General features: G+C 43.6%; 2 protein-coding genes across 4 annotated transcripts in view; one reads left to right on the forward strand and one right to left on the reverse strand.

Annotated features, from left to right (window-relative positions):
• The window catches only part of LOC106586650 (glycogen synthase kinase-3 beta), a 55,063-nt gene extending 41,014 nt beyond the window's left edge, over window positions 1-14,049 (forward strand). The window contains exons 3-11 of one of the 2 annotated variants that reach the window (XM_014174159.3): window positions 293-376; window positions 5,938-6,048; window positions 6,157-6,287; window positions 6,498-6,604; window positions 6,766-6,863; window positions 7,167-7,274; window positions 9,949-10,135; window positions 10,381-10,485; window positions 10,653-14,049. In XM_014174159.3, the coding sequence (XP_014029634.2) occupies window positions 293-376; window positions 5,938-6,048; window positions 6,157-6,287; window positions 6,498-6,604; window positions 6,766-6,863; window positions 7,167-7,274; window positions 9,949-10,135; window positions 10,381-10,485; window positions 10,653-10,723 (1,002 nt within the window). In that variant the 3' untranslated portion in view covers window positions 10,724-14,049. The remainder of the gene's footprint in view (window positions 1-292; window positions 377-5,937; window positions 6,049-6,156; window positions 6,288-6,497; window positions 6,605-6,765; window positions 6,864-7,166; window positions 7,275-9,948; window positions 10,136-10,380; window positions 10,486-10,652) is intronic. The other variant, XM_014174161.3, reaches the window with a different exon arrangement.
• Window positions 14,050-14,569: 520 nt separating this feature from the next.
• nr1i2 (nuclear receptor subfamily 1, group I, member 2) overlaps window positions 14,570-18,764 on the reverse strand; it is a 63,941-nt gene continuing 59,746 nt past the window's right edge. For both annotated transcript variants that reach the window (XM_045707778.2, XM_082969125.1), the window contains exons 8-9: window positions 17,364-17,469; window positions 14,570-17,202 (exon numbers count right to left, since the gene is read on the reverse strand). In XM_045707778.2, the coding sequence (XP_045563734.1) occupies window positions 17,055-17,202; window positions 17,364-17,469 (254 nt within the window). In that variant the 3' untranslated portion in view covers window positions 14,570-17,054. The remainder of the gene's footprint in view (window positions 17,203-17,363; window positions 17,470-18,764) is intronic.

The following is an 18,764-nucleotide window of genomic DNA, read 5'->3' on the forward strand; positions in this document are numbered from 1 at the left end:
CTCTTCCTCTGTGGGTGGCTACTTGTCCTCCTCTGTGGGTGGCTACTCTTCCTCTGTGGGTGGCTACTCTTCCTCTTGGTCTGTTTGGCTGGAGTCTTTTGTGGACTTAGAGTTCTCCAGACTGAGGGCAAGTAATTATCTTACGTTATGTATGATTCTTACGTTAACCTGGTTCTCTCTCTCTGCTGCTGTTTGCTGTTGACCCACCTTTGTCTTGTAGTTCTCTCATGCTGTATCCTGTTGTAACAGTAAGTAGTATTGACTGATGTCTGTCTGTCTCTCTCCCTGTCAGAACCGCGAGCTGCAGATCATGAGGAAACTGGACCACTGCAACATTGTACGCCTGCGCTACTTCTTCTACTCCAGCGGAGACAAGGTCCCTTTGCCTCTCTGTCCGTCGATCTGTCTGCCTCTGTCTGTCTGTTTCTCTGTCTGTCTGTTTCTCTGTCTGTCTGTTTCTCTGTCTGTCTGTCTGTCTGTCTGTCTGTCTGTCTGTCTGTCTGTCTGTCTGTCTGTCTGTCTGTCTGTCTGTCTGTCTGTCTGTCTGTCTGTCTGTCTGTCTGTCTGTCTGTTTCTCTGTCTGTTTCTCTGTCTGTCTGTCTGTCTGTCTGTCTGTCTGTCTGTCTGTCTGTCTGTCTGTCTGTCTGTCTGTCTGTCTGTCTGTCTGTTTCTCTGTCTGTCTGTTTCTCTGTCTGTTTCTCTGTCTGTCTGTTTCTCTGTCTGTTTCTCTGTCTGTCTGTTTCTCTGTCTGTCTGTCTCTCTGTCTGTCTGTCTGTCTGTCTGTCTGTCTGTCTGTCTGTCTGTCTGTCTGTCTGTCTGTCTGTCTGTCTGTCTGTTTCTCTGTCTGTTTCTCTGTCTGTCTGTTTCTCTGTCTGTTTCTCTGTCTGTCTGTCTGTCTGTCTGTCTGTCTGTCTGTCTGTCTGTCTGTCTGTCTGTCTGTCTGTCGCTGTCTCTGTTTCTCTGTCTTGTACAGTGCCTTCGGAAAGTATTCAAACCCCTTGACTTTTTCAAAATTTTGTTAGGTTACAGCTGTATTCTAAAATTGATTAAATTGTTTTTTTCCCCCTCATCAATCTACACACAATAACCCATAATGACAAAGCAAAAACAGGTTTTTAGACATTTTTGCTAATTTATGAAAAAACAACAACTGAAATATCACATTGACATAAGTATTCAGACCATTTACTCCGTACTTTGTTAAAGCACCTTTGGCAGCGATTACAGCCTTGAGTCTTCTTGGGTATGACACTACAAGCTTGGCACACCTGTATTTGGGGAGTTTCTCCAATTCTTCTCTGCAGCTCCTCTCAAGCTCTTTAAGGTTGGATGGGGAGCATTGCTGCACAGCTATTTTCAGGTATCTTCAGAGATGTTAGATCTGGTAGAAATCCAGGATCTGGCAGGGCCAATCAAGGACATTCAGAGACTTGTCCCGAAGCCACTCCTGCATTGTCTTGGCTGCGTGCTTAGGGTCGTTGTCCTGTTGAAAGGTGAACCTTCACCCCATTCTGAGGTCCTGAGCGCTCTGGAGCAGGTTTTCATCAAGGATCTCTCTGTACTTTGCTCCATTCATCTTTGCCTCGATCCTGACTAGTCTCCCAGTCCCTGCCACTGAAAAACATCCCCAAAGCATGATGCTGCCACCACCATGCTTCACCGTAGGGATGTTGCCAGGTTTCCTCCAGACGTGACGTTGGCATTCAGACCAAAGAGTTCAATCTTGGTTTCATCAGACCAGAGAATCTTGTTTCTCATGGTCAGAGAGTCTTTAGGAGCCTTTTGACAAACTCCAAGCGGACTGTCATGTGCCTTTTACTGAGGAGTGGCTTCCGTCTGGCCACTTTACCATAAAGGCATGATTGGTGGAATGCTGCAGAGATGGTTGTCCTTCTGGAAGGTTCTCCCATCTCCACAAAGGAACTCTAGAGCTCTGTCAGAGTGACCACCGGGTTCTTTGTCACCTCCCTGACCAAGGCCCTTCTCCCCCGATTGCTCAGTTTGGCCGGGCGGCCAGCTCTAGGAAGAGTCTTGGTGGTTCTAAACTTCTTCCATTTAACAATGATGGAGGCCACTGTATTCCTGGGGACCTTCAATGCTGCAGAAATGTTTTGGTACTCTTCCCCAGATCTGTGCCTTGACACAATCCTGTCTCAGAGCTCTACGGACAATTCAACCTCATGGCTTGGTTTATACTCTGACATGCACTGTCAACTGTGGGACCTTATATAGACAGGTGTGTGCCTTTCCAAATCATGTTCAATCATGTTCAATCAGTTGAATTTACCACAGGTGGACTCCAATCAAGTTGTATAACAAATAGTCGGGAATACTTATGTAAGTAAGGTATTTCTGTTTTTTATTTTGTATACATTTGCAAAAAAAATTATAATAATGTTTTATGGGGTATTTTGTATAGATAGCTGAGGATTTTCTTTATTTAACCTCTTGAGGATATCCTAGGATAGGGGGCGCCAAAGCGCATTTTGAAAGAAATTCGTTCCCATTTTCAACGGCCTACTAATCAAACTCAGAAGCTAGGACATGCAAATACTTATTATATATGGATAGAAAACACCCAAAAGTTTCTAAAACTATTTGAATGGTGTCTGTGAGTATAACAGAACTCAAATGGCAGTCAAAACCCCGAGACCGATTGAACCAGGAAGTGGAATTCTGAATTGTGGACTCAACTTCACGTCATCGCCTAAAATTCACACCGTGAGATATCGTTTAGTGAGCACTTCCTATTGCTTCCACAAGATGTCGCCAGTCTTTACAAAGTGGTTTGAGCACATTTTTCAATTTTAGAATAAGTGTGTCTGTCTGTCTGTCTGTCTGTCTGTCATGTTCCCTCTCTGAGTATTCTGAATATTCATAACACATGAATGGTTCAGTTCGTAGAATCTGTCATTCACATGCTGGCAGGAGGAGCACTGACAAATATAGACCACACTCATGTGCCCAATATGTCAGAGTGCATGTGTGCAGCATGCACAGTGCCAGGTCCATGACACTGCAGTAATGGATACTCCCACTCAGGAAACCTAGTTTGGACTTGGTTTGGGATGCCCATGGGTGAGGGTGAGGGAGAGAGGCTGGAGCAAAGGGCATTGAGTAAAGGGGTTGCCTGACCAAAAGCCACTTGCTAATTTTAGGAACCACCACGTGCAAGAGGGCCTCTCGTGAGCCTCACTCTTCTCCTCTTTCTCTCCTCTCTGGCATCTTTTCCTCCTACCCCCTTCACTCTCTCTGTTCTAATTGTGGATAGCTGGCATAGTGTGATTGGTATGGGGATTATAGCTCTGCTGACACGTAGGAGGGAAAAAGACAGGCAGAGAGGGAGAGAGAGTGTGTATGTATAATACCAGTCAGGTCTGAAGATGGGTCCTGGTCAGATGGCTCATGTCTAGTGTAGAGTGTAGTGCCACTAGTAGCAGACTAACAGTTGTGTTAGCTGTTAGTAGTAGCTGTGTTAGCTGTTAACGGTTGTTAGCTTTTAGCAGCCTTGTTGCTGTGTTAGCTGTTAACAGTTGTTAGCTTTTAGCAGCCTAGGAGCTATGTTAGCTGTTAACAGTAGTGGTAGCTTTTAACAGCAGTGATGGCTCCAACCAGGAGCGTAGCACTAGCTGTAGTAATAGTGTTAGCAGTAGCAATAGTGTTAGTAGTAGCAATTGAGTTAGCAGTAGCAATAGTGTTAGCAGTAGCAATAGAGTTAGCAGTAGCAATAGTGTTAGTAGTAGCAATAGTGTTAGCAGTAGCAATAGAGTTAACAGTAGCATTAGTGTTAGTAGTAGCAATAGTGTTAGCAGTAGCAATAGGGTTAGCAGTAGCAATAGGGTTAGCAGTAGCATTAGTGTTAGTAGTAGCAATAGTGTTAGCAGTAGCAATAGTGTTAGCAGTAGCAATAGGGTTAGCAGTAGCAATAGAGTTAGGGCTATGTGGAGTTATGTAAGGTCTGGAGTCTGGACTGATTAAACACTGTTCCGGTCCACTCTTTACCCACTTACACAACACACGTCAAACACAGTGCGAGTTTAAGAGCTCTATCACACAGTGGCACTGTGAGATCACGGCATGCCTCTAGGTTTGGCTAAGCCTTGTCTCGTGTACAGTTGGCAGAACTGAGAGGTGTGTGTGTGATCAGTGCCCAGGTACAGAGAATGGGGGAGGAGAGGTTGTGCAGACGGGTACCAGTCTGCAGCTGGCTGGCAGTGCCAATATCTTTACATGTTTTTGACAGTATACCAGGCGTATGCATTTTAACAGTGCTCTAGTCTTCCGAGATGATTATGTACCCTGTGTTCAGACGTACAATCTAGTGTGAATAAAAGCATTCTGAAATGAGTGCTAGTTCTCTCTCTCTCTCTCTCTCTCTCTCTCTCTCGCACTCTCTCTCTGACTATCACACTCTTTCCCTCTCCTTTCTCTCACTCACATGCAGGATTGGTCACTTGAATACTGTAGCAATCCTCGCTATATGACATTTACATTTACGTCATTTTGCAGACGCTCTTATCCAGAGCGACTTACAAATTGGAGCCACGTTACAATTCCCACCAAGTGGGTTAACCCTATTGGCGCGATGCGTAGTGTGTTTGCCTTTCACGCCAGTGACCCGGGTTTGCTTCCCTACCCTGGTGTTCGTTACAATACTTATAATATGCATTACCGCCAATGTTGGGAGACTTTAGTACAGGCCCTATGTTCCTCCAGGAACCAAGAGGATTAAGTGAGTTAAGTAAGTCAAGGTATTAGCTGGTAAAGGTGCAAGGTTTAGCTGTGTTATTGAGAGGAAGTGCCTTTGTAGTGAGGCAGGAAGTGAGTCATCACTGCTGTTAGGCTAAATATAGCCTGCTGGGCGCTACGCTAACAGCAGGAGGACCCCGGAGTCTCGCTTTCTCTGTAAATCCTACTGTTATCAATAAAGTATGTGGAAGAAGTGTGAACACCATCACCTTTAACCTGTATAAACCAGGCTGGATGGCATGTCTTTTGTGTGTGCGCGTTTGCGTGTGTGTGTGTCTATAGACTACGCGTGAGAAAGAGAAAAGGGTCCAGACGGGTCTATTCTAGTGGACAGAACTGTTTCAGACTGCCAGTCTGTTCAGAATCCATGATAACACTAGCTCAACTGAACAGCCAGCTAGCTTCTCACGCTACACTCTGTCTGCTTGGGTTAGTTTGCTGACTGGCTCTGCTAGAAAATGGAACAGAGGGAGTAGAAAACAAAGGTTTAGTTAGGAAAGAAGGTACACTCATAGACCTGCCTTTCACTGCAACCTTCTTTGGGTATCTCCAGAGGCATTATGGGTAAAGTCTGAGCTCAAAGATGAAGAACGGATGGCATGTGACGTCACGGCAGGCCATCGACCTTCACTAATCAGATCATAGGAAAAGGAAGAGGAAGAGGAATAGAGTGGTAGGCTTGGTATAGGGGTGGGGTGCATTAGGGGGACAAATTACATCCTTTAGGGCTCACTGAGGCCCAGACGAGCACTTCCTGTCTCCACCCAGCCCCCTGGTGCCCTTGGCAGGAAATGACATCACTGTCTGCGGCAGTGCATCACGTCAAGAGGGTGGTGACGCAGGCGTGCTTTTCCTGCCCTCGGGGGAAACACTACACAATGGAGCACAGTACAGACACAGTGACATCATCACACAAACAGGCTGTTTCCTCGCTGTCACCACAGCAACCAATGCTTTAGAGAGAGAGAAAGAGAGATGGAGAGAGAGGGAGAAGACAAGACAAGAGAGAGAGACATGGAGGGAGAAAAGAAATGCAGACAGTCTATGAGATGGACATGGGCATGCCAGAGTGAAGTGTCACTGATCGTCAAACAATAGTTACATTGTCTATGTGTGTTGCCTAACCTCTCTCTTTCTCTCTCTCTGTCTCTGTCTCTCTGTCTCTGTCTCTCTCTCTCTCTGTAACAGAAGGATGAGGTGTATCTAAACCTGGTTCTGGACTATGTTCCTGAGACAGTCTACAGAGTTGCCAGACACTACAGCCGAGCCAAACAGACTCTGCCCATAGTCTATGTCAAGGTGTGTGTGTGTGTGAGTGCCTGTGTGTGTGCACACTATGTTGCCATCATGTGTATCCTCTGCTTTCCATTTCTAATGTGTGTGTGTGTGTGTGTGTGTGTGTTGTAGTTATATATGTACCAGTTGTTCAGGAGTCTGGCCTACATCCACTCGTTTGGGATCTGCCATCGGGACATCAAGCCTCAGAACCTGCTGCTGGACCCCGAGACGGCTGTGCTCAAACTCTGTGACTTCGGCAGGTCAGTTTGAACTTTGTGAAAGAATTTGCAGTTGTCATTAGCTTTGATTGGCTAGGATTAGGATTAGGATGAGGATGATGATGATGATGATTATGGCAGTGATGTTAATGATAATGAAGATGACTATGATATTGATGACTATGATGATGATGATGATTGATGAGGAGTATATGTGACTGACAGTGTGTGGTGGTGATGTTGTGTCTCCAGTGCTAAGCAGCTGGTACGTGGAGAGCCCAACGTGTCCTATATCTGCTCTCGCTACTACAGAGCCCCCGAGCTCATCTTTGGTGCCACCGACTACACCTCCAGCATAGGTGAGCTAACAGCTAACCGCTTACAGCTAAACCCAATTGAAATTCATATACACCCTAGCATATATAGGCTAAATGCTAACCCTGTTTAAAGTCAAACTACACCTCTAAAGCAGGTATGCTAATCACAACATCTTCCTGTTTATGCTCCGCCCCCTCTACAGATGTGTGGTCAGCTGGATGTGTGCTAGCAGAGCTGTTGCTAGGGCAACCAATCTTCCCTGGCGACAGTGGAGTTGATCAGCTGGTGGAGATCATCAAGGTACTGATACTAGCCTGTCAGTTAGGATGTCTGTCAACCAATTCTCTCTATTTCATTGAATGAAAGTTGGCACACTCTCACCTGTCTCTCTCTCGCTCTCTCGCTCTCTCTCTCGCTCTCAATTGTCCCTCTCCTCACTGCTCATGCACTCTCCTCTCTTCCCCCTCTCTCTCCGTCTCTCCCTCCCTCCCCCTCTCTCCCTACCTCCCCTCTCTTCCCCCTCTCTTTCTCCGTCTCTCCCTCCCCTCTCTCTCTCCATCTCTTCCTTCCCCTCTCTTCTCCTCTCCTGTCTCTGTGCTGTAGGTTCTGGGGACCCCTACACGGGAGCAGATCCGAGAGATGAACCCCAACTACACTGAGTTCAAATTCCCCCAGATTAAGGCACACCCATGGACTAAGGTGAGTCAACAGGTACAGGAACTCTTTTACTACTCTACAATCCACCCCCTCCCCTAGCATCATCTCCCTGTGCTCGCCTCGCCAGCCTGCCAGACATTCATCTCTGCCATCCCATATATCTGTATCCCCTAATATCCAAAATAAACCCCTTCACCTAGACACTTCATGATGAGCCCCACCTAGATTTGTAAGGATTGGATAGGTGTAAGCTTGCGTCTAGCCCCACTAGCTTACTGGTAGGCTAGCTGGGGTTTCTACCATATTGCTTACAACCATCAGATTCTTTCTAATCTGCAAGGGCACATGACGAAGTCCTCAGGTCAGGTCGGTGATAACCTCAAGAAACAGAGTTAGCAAAGAGGACATTGTCACAGTATTTGAACAGGGCCCAAGTCAAATGGCAAATGAGCAGTGTTGTAGAGCAGGTCCTCGTGTCATCTCCCTAAACTCCACCTTGTGCTTGTTCTCTAGTACTGCATCCTCTAGCCACCCAGTCTCTGTGCTGCCTGTCTAGATCAGGGATGGACAACTCCAGTCCTCGGGTTCTGATTATTGTCATACTTTTTCCCGAGCCCCAGCTAACACACCTGACTCCCAATAATCAACTAATCCTGATCTTCAGTTTAAAATGCAAATAGTTCAATCAGCTGTGTTTGCTAGGGATGGGGAAAAATTTGACAACACTCCAGCCCCAAGGACTGGAGTTGCCCATTACTGGTCTAGAGTCTCCTACCCTGCTCCTGTAGGGCGCTCTTTACACTTGAACTGGACAAATACAGAGGACAATCTATGGACAATGAGCCCTCCTCGTGGTTTTAACAGACGCACAAAGTTTATAATATACAGTCGTGGCCAAAAGTTTTGAGAATGACACAAATATACATTTTCACAAAGTCTGCTGCCTCAGTTTGTATGATGGCAATTTGCATATACTCCAGAATGTTATGAAGAGTGATTAGATGAATTGCAATTAATTGCAAAGTCCCTCTTTGCCATGCAAATTAACTGAATCCCCCAAAATCATTTCCACTGAATTTCAGCCCTGCCACAAAAGGACCAGCTGACATCATGTCAGTGATTATCTTGTTAACACAGGTGTGAGTGTTGACGAGGACAAGGCTGGAGATCACTCTGTCATGCTGATTGAGTTCGAATAACTGACTGGAAGCTTCAAAAGGAGGGTGGTGCTTGGAATCATTGTTCTTCCTCTGTCAACCATGGTTGCCTGCAAGGAAACACATGTCATCATCATTGCTTTGCACAAAAAGGGCTTCACAGGCAAGGATATTGCTGATAGTAAGATTGCACCTAAATCAACCATTTATCGGATCATCAAGAACTTCAAGGAGAGCAGTTCAATTGTTGTGAAGAAGGCTTCAGGGCGCCCAAGAAAGTCCAGCAAGCGCCAGGACCGTCTCCTAAAGTTGATTCAGCTGCGGGATCGGGGCACCACCAGTACAGAGTTAGCTCAGGAATGGCAGCAAGCAGGTGTGAGTGCATACTTTTACCCGCAAAACACCAGTCTCAACATCAACAGTGAAGAGGCGACTCTGGGATGCTAGCCTTCTAGGTAGAGTTGCAAAGAAAAACTATATCTCAGACTGGCCAATAAAAGATTAAGATGGGCAAAAGAACACAGACACTGGACAGAGGAACTCTGCCTAGAAGGTCAGCATCCCGGAGTCGCCTCTTCACTGTTGACGTTCAGACTGGTGTTTTGCGGGTACGATTTAATGAAGCTGCCAGTTGAGGACTTGTGAGGCGTCTGTTTCTCAAACTAGAGATTCTAATGTACTTGTCCTCTTGCTCAGTTGTGCACCGTGGCCTCCCACTCCTCTTTCTATTCTGGTTAGAGCCAGTTTGCGCTGTTCTGTGAAGGGAGTAGTACACAGCGTTGTATGAGATCTTCAGTTTCTTGGCAATTTCTCACATGGAATAGCCTTAATTTCTCAGAACACGAATAGACTGATGCGTTTCAGAAGAAAGGTCTTTGTTTCTGGCCATTTTGAGCCTGTAATCGAACCCACAAATGCTGATGCCCAGATACTCAACTAGTCTAAAGAAGTCCAGTTGTATTGCTTCTTTAATCAGCACAACAGTTTTCATCTGCGCTAACATAATTGCAAAAGGGTTTTCTAATGATCAATTAGCCTTTTAAAATGATAAACTTGGATTAGCTAACACAACGTGCCATTGGAACACAGAAGTGATGGTTGCTGATAATGGGCCTCTACGCCTATGTAGATATTCCATAAACAATCTGCTGTTTCCAGCTACAATAGTCATTTACAACATTAACAATGTCTACACTGTATTTCTGATCAATGTTATGTTATTTTAATGGACAAAAAAATAGCTTTTCTTTCAAAAACAAGGACATTTCTAAGTGACCCCAAACTTTTGAACGGTCGTGTATTTTTCTATGTATATCACCCTCACCTTTGTGCCGGCCCTTGTCAGGTTAGTTAGGTAATATCTGTAACATTCAGTAGTTAATAATAATTACATTCTCTCTCCATTTCATATCTATAAGCAGAAACTGAAATCCTCCTCTCTCAAACCTGCTATCATGACCGCATACATCATTGTGTTCATGATACTAGTTTGAAATTGATTGGTTTATTGATTCTAGTCTCACCTTTGTGATTGGCTCCCTGACTCGTCATTGCGTTGGATTGGTTGCTAGGTGTTCAGGCCGCGCACGCCCCCGGAGGCCATTGCCCTGTGCTCTCGGCTGCTGGAGTACACGCCCACCTCGCGCCTCACCCCCCTGGAGGCGTGTGCACACTCCTTCTTCGACGAGCTGAGGGACCCCAATGTCAAGCTGCCCAACGGGCGAGAAAAACCCTCTCTCTTCAACTTCACCACCCAGGGTACAACACCTTCTCAATACACTGTCTGCCTGTCTGTCTGTCTGTTTTATCTGCGGTATGGAGAGTTTCTTCTCTTACATGTATAATGATGTGGTCTCTCTCTGTCAGTCTCTGTACTAATGCTACCTGCTGTAATCTGTGTGTGTGTGTGTTTGTGTGTGACCTATGTGCGAGGTGTGTTTTGATGTGTTTATCTGTGGTGGATGTGATCTGCTGTAATCTGGTGTACCGTGTCTCTCTCACAGAGCTGTCCAGTAATCCCTCGCTGGCCAACATCCTAATCCCCGCCCACGCCCGCTCTCAGGTCGCCACCTCCACCCCAACCAACGCCACCGCCACCGTCACCACAGGTTGACCCACACCTCTCCATCCCTCTCCAACTCTCTATGTTCTCTCTCTCTCTTTTCTCTCTGTCTCTCTCTCTCCCAGGAAAATGTCTTATAAAAAACACCTGTTTACTCATTGTGTAAATGAGTAAATAATTTTCCTCTCCCTACTCTCCTGTCCTCCTTTCTAGATGGTAACAGCACAGATCGTGGCCCCAGCACCACTACCGCCTCAGCCTCTGCCTCCAACTCCACCTCCTGAACCCTCCCTCTCTGACCCCCCCCACATCGCCCCAATCAGGGGTGCACCTGGGTGCCAGCTGTAAGAATGATGACATGGCAGGGTTTAAAACAGATGACAACAACAACGCAACTAACTGAGCCCTCCACGTCACCCATCTAAGTGTTTGATTTCTGCAACCTACTCCACTGAGGACATCTTTATGGTCTGTTAGAGGGAGGGAGTGGTGGGGGCTGATGAAATATAAGAGTATTCATATATAAACGTACCATATATACACAATACTAGCCTGCTAATGTTTTCAAGAGGACAATCTATGTATCAAAGTAATTATCTGTCCCCTCACCCTCCTCCTCTTCCTTGTCCACAATGAAGCCCCCCCCCCCAACTTCATATCCTCATCACTTCCCCTCTGACACCCCCTGGTTGGGATGGCCACCCAGGCTCCTCCTCCTGTAGTGCATGGCCTGAGTATAGTTAGGAGCACCCAGAGTGACCTTTCACCCCTGCATTGACGTCCACACTTCTGCTAATTAGGCATGAGGCACACATACATACACACACATACATTCTTACCAACACACGCCGATGCATGAAGGTCCTGATATATGTGGACAGTCCAATCAGAAGGGAGGTTTTGCTCGGGGTTGTTTTTAAACGGTTAGCGAACAGTTTTATTCTGTTTTTATTTTATATTCCCTTGGCTTAGGATGGGTGGGATCATTTAGATTGACATGTCAGATGTCTATGGTTCTGTGTGCTTGTATTACGTTTCCACTGAATGTACAAAACATTAGGAACACCCCCGTTCTACAGGGATGCTGGCCCATGATGACTCCAATGCTTCCCACAGTTGTGTCAAGTTGGCTGGATGTCCTTTGGGTGGTAGACCATAAATGATACACACGGGAAACTGTTGCATGTGAAAAACCCAGCAGCGTTGTAGTTCTTGAGACACTCCGGTGCGCCTGGCACTTACTACCATACCCCATTCAAAGGCACTCAAATATTTTGTCTTTCCCATTACATCTGAATGTCACACATACTGTACACAATCCATGTCTCTACTGTCTCAAGGCTTAAACATCTTTCTTTAACCTGTCTCCTCACCTTTATCTCTATGCTGAGAAGTAGATTTAACAAGTGACATCAATAAGGGATAGCTTTCACCTAGATTCACCTGGACAGTCTGTCATGGAAAGAGCTGGTGTTCCTAATGTTTTGTACACTCAGTGTATACATACATACAGTTTATAAATTACTTTGCATTATGTACAAATATATATAGATATATGTATATTTAACTTCAATGGTTCAGAATCCGTAACGGTTAGTTGTTGGCTCACAGAGCAGGGGCAATATTTGCTACTGCCTAAAGACGTGAAGAGGCAAGGTGGTGTGATTTCTTTGGTTAGAAAAGCCTTTTTTTCAGCAGTCACTTCCCTGTTTTCCTTTATGTAATTATTGGTATGTTAATGCTGTAGACAGGACTAGAAAAACGCTCTGTTCCTTAACTATTTTTATTTATCTCTATCAGATGACTGTGTTGTAATGCAGTCAGTTTGGAGGGGATGTCTCCCCCACACCTTTCCGTCTCTTTAGATGAAGACTTTTTCTTCCAAACCAGCCCCTAGCTTCTACCCCCTTAGCATTTGATTTGGAATTCAGCCATGGAGAGAGGTCTTTGTTGTTTCTGGCTAGATTGCGAGGAGTCCTCTGTCCCTCCTGGCTCTCCGATTGTGACCACTGACTCAGTGTTAGTACAATGTTCATCAAATGTTTGTCCAACGTTAATTGAACATTAGTCTAGCATTCTGTTCTTTCCTCTATCTCTCTCCACCTGAACCACACAAGCACCTCTCTGGTACAGTCTCTCAGAGTAGAGCGTCTTACTTACCCAGACATATTCACACAGGTTCAATAGGACAACACAACTACACTGTGTATATGTATACAGTTCATATGCTCCTCACCAAATCCTGACTCATATTTTCGTTTTTTATGTTTGTTAGTTTCTTCTGTTTTTATGTTGTGATCATGGCATGTACAGTATATATGTAGAGCCATGTACTGTTTATGAGCAAAAACAAAGATATGGGGGGAGAAAAGAAAAGAAGAAAAAAACAGACTTGTTTGTTGGATATTGTAGATGATGATGATGATGATGATGATGCTTTATCCAGCCATGTAGTTCAATCTTTACCTGTACATTACAGTAGATGACAGCTTTATTATTGGAACAACACCTAGTCATGTATAGTGTATCTATAGTTTGGAGTGCCTTTTCTTTCATACACCTTCGCCTTGCCCCCCTTACCTCCCACCCCACCCCTCCCCTCCCATCACATAACCTTACATCCTCCTTAGGTGCTGTTGAATGACTTTCTGCCCCCTCCTCTCAGATCTCAGTTTCAGTCAAGAGTTGTGCCAATGTTAGTTTAATGTTAGAATTTCTCTCTTTCTCTGTATGTACAAGTCATCTTCAACCTCCTTTCCCCCATGTTTAAAGCTTTTTGTTACAAATCTGTTTTTTAAACATTATCTATATATAGTTCAAGATTGTTGTCCCGATTTGAAGAAAAGTCTGTGCTTGAATGGTTGTTATGGTTTCACTAGGGTGCAGAAATATCTTCCACACACACAACAGACAACAGAGTCAACATAGCATAGACATACATTAGAGTACATTATGTATTCAGTCAAAATGATGCTTCTGGTATCAAAGCCATTACGCCAATTGATGATATTGATGTTGTGACAAGCCATCCTCAGAGGTAATGCAGTACCTTGTATCTCATTGTCTACACACCCCTTCTCTTTTCCACCCTCCATCCCTCTGTGTTCTGAGGGGTTTATCATGTCCCCCTCCCGTGCCACCCCATCCTGTTTGCTGTAATATTTGTGTTCATCAACGTGTTGCTATCTATCCCACCAGTGTGACCACTTCACCTCTCTCCCCTGACTCCAGTTCAACCAGAGTGAACCATGTCAATCCACACCACAACCGTTTCAGTTACCAAAACAAAAAGACAAGCAAGGATAGTGGACTATAATATACCGACTGTGGCATCGTCACCCTCGTGGCAGAAGAATATGCTAACTGAGTTTAAAGAAAAACTAAAAGACGACGGAAAACTAACTGTATAACAATACCACTACTACTTGAATGCCTCGGTTTGTGACATTTTATTTCATTTTTAAATGTTTTTTTTTTTGGTTCTGTGAAGGTATCCTAAATGTTCGCCCCTGTAAATACTTCCCCCTGCGTGCCCTGAGGAATAGTTCCCTGGTTTCCTGGTACTGTCATTTGCATTAAATAAAGAGTAGGATAGCCTGGAAATGAACAAGTCTTGACCTCTGTCTGTGTGTGTGTGTTCTTTCCCTGTTGTGACATCTGTCGTAGAGCTAAGTATGTACAGTAGAACAGCAGGCTATGACTAACAACACACTACAGTAGATGACTAGCCACATGAGGCCACAGCCCATCCATTTCATCCAGCCACACATTCTATGTCGGGTGGGCAATAAGGGGTATCAAAATTCAGAGGAGGATTGCGTTCGGATTGATTTGTTTGTCAAAAGCCATTTGCGGGCCAGGAAAAGGGCAGTTATTTAAAAACGCACAGGTCCATTATAATTTCAACATAATTTTTATGTAGTTTTAGGTGTTCAAGAGTAGCCTGCAGTGTTTTTTTTACCCAAAATACTAATATTCCAAATGACTCAAACCTCCCGTGGGACAGACTGAATGGTCTCCGGCCCATGGGAAATATGTTGCCCAGCCCTGTTCTACATGGTTCTGTTATAGTCAAACTTAGATTCCTCTTCATTTGAGGGTTTGATTGAAGAGAGCACTTCAGGCTAATATAACAATTTAAATGTATAACTTTTATTTTAACATAGAACAGCTTCCTGAAAGCTTGTTTCCAACAAAAGAGCTTAAAATAACTGTCCAGTGTTTGCAGATTTCTATGAAATATGACCTATAATTAATTACAATATGAGTGAAATAGTTTTCTTATGTTAAAAAGCATATTTTCTGTGTTGGAATGGAGTGGGCGTATACCGGTCATTCAAAAAATGCATGTGAGTAGACTGCTGATAATATAACATTTCAGCAGACATTTTTATCCAAAGCGGCTTACAGTCATACATACATACATTTTACATATGGGTGGCCCCAGTGGGAATCTAACCCACAACCCTTGTAAACGCCATACTCTATTGGCTGAGACACATAGGACCACCTGTGATGACATCATCTATGAGGAAAGCATTTTTGAAACACTGTTTGAGATACAAGTTTGAGGTGGGGTGTTTGAAGTGTTTTTCTCCAATTTATGCTTTGTATAGGATGAGTCAACAACATTATTTGGGTATGACGCATGAGTTAACAGAATATTAACTTTTAAAAAGTGAGATTTTCAGTTGAGACATGAAAATGCAAATGCATTCACCATTGTCCGTTTTTGTATGTCAAAAGTTCTACTCATGAACTGTTTTCTGGATGAGTTACATACACATGCAAGGCAGACAGCTTGTGTGTTTCTTTTTTTTTTTTTTACAGATTATCATCCATTATCCAACCTGGTCTCAAAGCATTTCCTATTATTCTGTACGTAAATCTGAGATACTCCCTTTAGTATGATATGTTATGTTTCGTATGATATGTATTCATTTGTGGTTGTCCATCACCCATTTCGTATGATATGTCACAAATTAGCAAAACGTACAATGTGCTAAGAATTTGCATGATGTACAATATGTTACGAATTCTAGGTAGGTGGCTAACGTTAGCTAGCTGGCTAATATTAGCTGGGCTAGGTGTTAGGGTTAAGGTTAGGTTTAGGAGTTAGGTTAAAGGGTTAAGATTAGTGATAGGGGAAGGGTTAGCTAACATGCTAAGTAGTTGCATAGTAGCAAGTAGTTGAAAGGTTGATATTAGCTAAAATTAGCTAAAATTGTACGTGATGAGATCCGAACTCGCAACCTTTGGGTTACTAGACTTTTGCGATATACACCAATCACCCTACTTTTGTTTTTGCCTTATGTATCCATCTGTCTTATTTAACCATACCAAATGTAACCTATCATACTCATTTGAGTGTTCTGTATTTGCTTTTAATATGTTACATCTAGTCTATGAGACCAGGCTGCATTATCTGATGACGTCCATTGAAAAACTATTGTCTCAATCCATACATTTCAGACACCAAATCTTTGTGTGGCAGTACACTAATAGAATGAGGAAAGCCTAAGGAATTTTAGACCTGAGGTCATGGGAGGTAGGACTAGTAGGTCAAAACAAAGTTCAAAGGTGATAAGGTTCTGGCCATGGAGGGTCCTGTGTGTCTACTAGTGTTACAGCACACAGAAATATAAATATTTAAGGCAGAAAACACCAACGACAAAACCATGACCCAATGCTCACACAGCCAAACACATGTCTGTACATGTCTAGAAACAAAAAACACAACCCAACATTCACGTCACAAGGCAAGAACACAAATACACTAAAACACAGAATATAGGTACCTGCATCATTTGTAACGTTAACAATACATATAAGATGATGTATATCACATTTAGATTCTGATTGTACTGTGTTCTTTTCAACTGTGACATTTCTGCGATGAGGATAAATTAATATGTACTAGATTGATTTTGTCTCACACTTAAGGAGGCACTTGACCATCTTTTAGGAAATACAGCAGCCAAAGAGTGTTCACAGAAAACAAAATCACTCCTTAAACCTCTGTAGAACCATAGGGGACATCCCCTTGTTCAGTCCTGTATAAGATGATTTTGCATTAGTGCTTTAAACACAATTGTCTGAGTCTCTGACAATCATTTTGCGTTGGCAATATGCATAATTGAATGATGAAAGAAAAAAAACATACAAGCAAGCACACATTAAAAAACTACGTATAGCTCTTTTGATATATTTTGATCTATTTTGAATAAAATAAAAGCTACAGTCTTGAGAGGGAAAATGATTCAATCACCCCATAGGCAGTTTTACATGTCTCTGTTGAAGCATCACAGTTATTTAGGCATCCGTTCTGTATATCGGGCTGAGGAAGGTGGATTAAGCTGTCTGAAAGTGATTTAGGTCCTTTTCTCAATTGCATACTCCTTGTGTCCTTTCTCCTCGCCTCCTTCTCAAAACCCATTGGAAGAGAAGGTCAGAAGGGAGGGACCTCTGGCTCTTTCATCCAATGGGTTTTGAGAAGGAGTCGAGGAGAGAGGACACAGGGAGTATGTAATTGAGGTTCTCCCTAGATGTCCTTGTTGAAACCTGACGGAAAGTGATTTAGGCATCCCTGCTGCTGCCTGTCTGGGTGTGTCTGTCTCAGGGGTCCTTGCTGACCACCTCCAGGATGAGTGGGTCAAATGAGTTGCCTGGCTGGATGTCCTGAATCTGTAGGACCTGTTTGGTATACTCCTCATTCATAGTCCTCATCTCCGTCAGACACGCCAGAATCTTAGGGTACAGTAGGCTGGGGGGACAGGGAGGACAGGGACAGGAGGACAAGAGAGACAGGGATATAGGGCCCAAGAGGTCACTATGAAGACAGAGTATTCCTAGGCACATTATCCAACATCATGCCTAATGACACGTCTCATGTCTCAATGAAATCCAATATTTAGACAGACTCACTGTTTCTCAGGCCTGGCCCTCTTGGAGTCGATGTGGACCTTCAGCGCGATAGCCAGCTTCTCCTGCAGACTATCAATCACACCATGATTGATCACACCCGGACGATCTGCCAATCAGGACACAACATTTTCAACCACATAAGCATTTGGGGAGACAACTACCACTGCCTCACAAAGTCATTTAACCTCTCTTGGGCACGGGACACACTATTAAACAGCCAGTGAAAAATCAGAGCGCCAAATTCAAAACAACAAAATGTCATAATTCAAAGTTCTCAAACATACGACTATTTTACACCATTTTAAAGGTACACTTCTCCTTAATGTAACCACATTGTCCGATTTCAAAAAGGCTTTATGGTGAAAGCATAAAGTTAGATTATGTTAGGACAGGTACAACACAAGAAAAACCACACAGCCATTTTCCAAGCAGGAGAGGGGTCACAAATACCAGAGATTCAGCTAAAATTAAGAACTAACCTTTGACGATCTTCATCAGATGACACTCCTAGGACTCAATGTTAGACAATACATGTATGTTTTGTTCGATAAAGTTCATATTTATGTCCAAAAAAAGCCTTTTACATTGGCACGTGATGTTCAGAAAATATTTTGCCTCCAATACTGTCGGTGAATCAGCACAACAATTTACAAAAATACTCATCATAAACGTTGATAAAATATTAAACTGTTATTCAAAGAATTTTAGATAACCATCTCCTCTATGCAACCGCTGTGACAGATTTAAAAAAAAGCTTCACGGGGAAAACACACTTTGCAATAATCTGAGTACGGCGCTCAGAAACATACACTAGGCAATACAGATACCCGCCATTTTGGAGTCATCTAAAATCATTATAAATATTCACTTACCTTTGATGATCTTCATCAGAAGGCACTTCCAGAAATCCCAGGTCCACAATAAATTTTGTTTTGTTCGATAAAGTCCATAATTTATGTCCAAATACCTCCTTGTTGTTTGCGCGTTCAGTAAGCTACTCCAAATGTAGGAAGCGCGGCCAAAATTTCACGACGAAAAGTTTAAAAAAAAGTTATGTTTACGTTCGTTGAAACATGTCAAACGTTGTATAGCATCAATCTTTAGGCACTTTTTAACATAAAACTTCAATAATATTCCAACCGGATGATTCCAATGTCTTGAAAAACGTTTTGGAACACAGCTACCTCTCATGTGAATGCGCGCCAATGAACTCATGTCCTTTCCTGAGTCACCAACTTCCCGGCCTTCTTGTTCGCTCTCTGTTCACTGCAAAAGCCTGAAACTAGGTTCTAAAGACTGTTGACATCTAGTGGAAGCCTTAAGAAGTGCAAAATGAACCCTAAGTCACTGTGTGTTGGATAGGCAATGACTTGAAAAGACTCCAAGCACCCGATTTCCCAC

Source organism: Salmo salar, chromosome 25 (assembly GCF_965601325.2).
Source record: "Salmo salar chromosome 25, fSalSal1, whole genome shotgun sequence".
In the NCBI taxonomy this organism is placed as follows: Eukaryota; Metazoa; Chordata; class Actinopteri; order Salmoniformes; family Salmonidae; genus Salmo; species Salmo salar.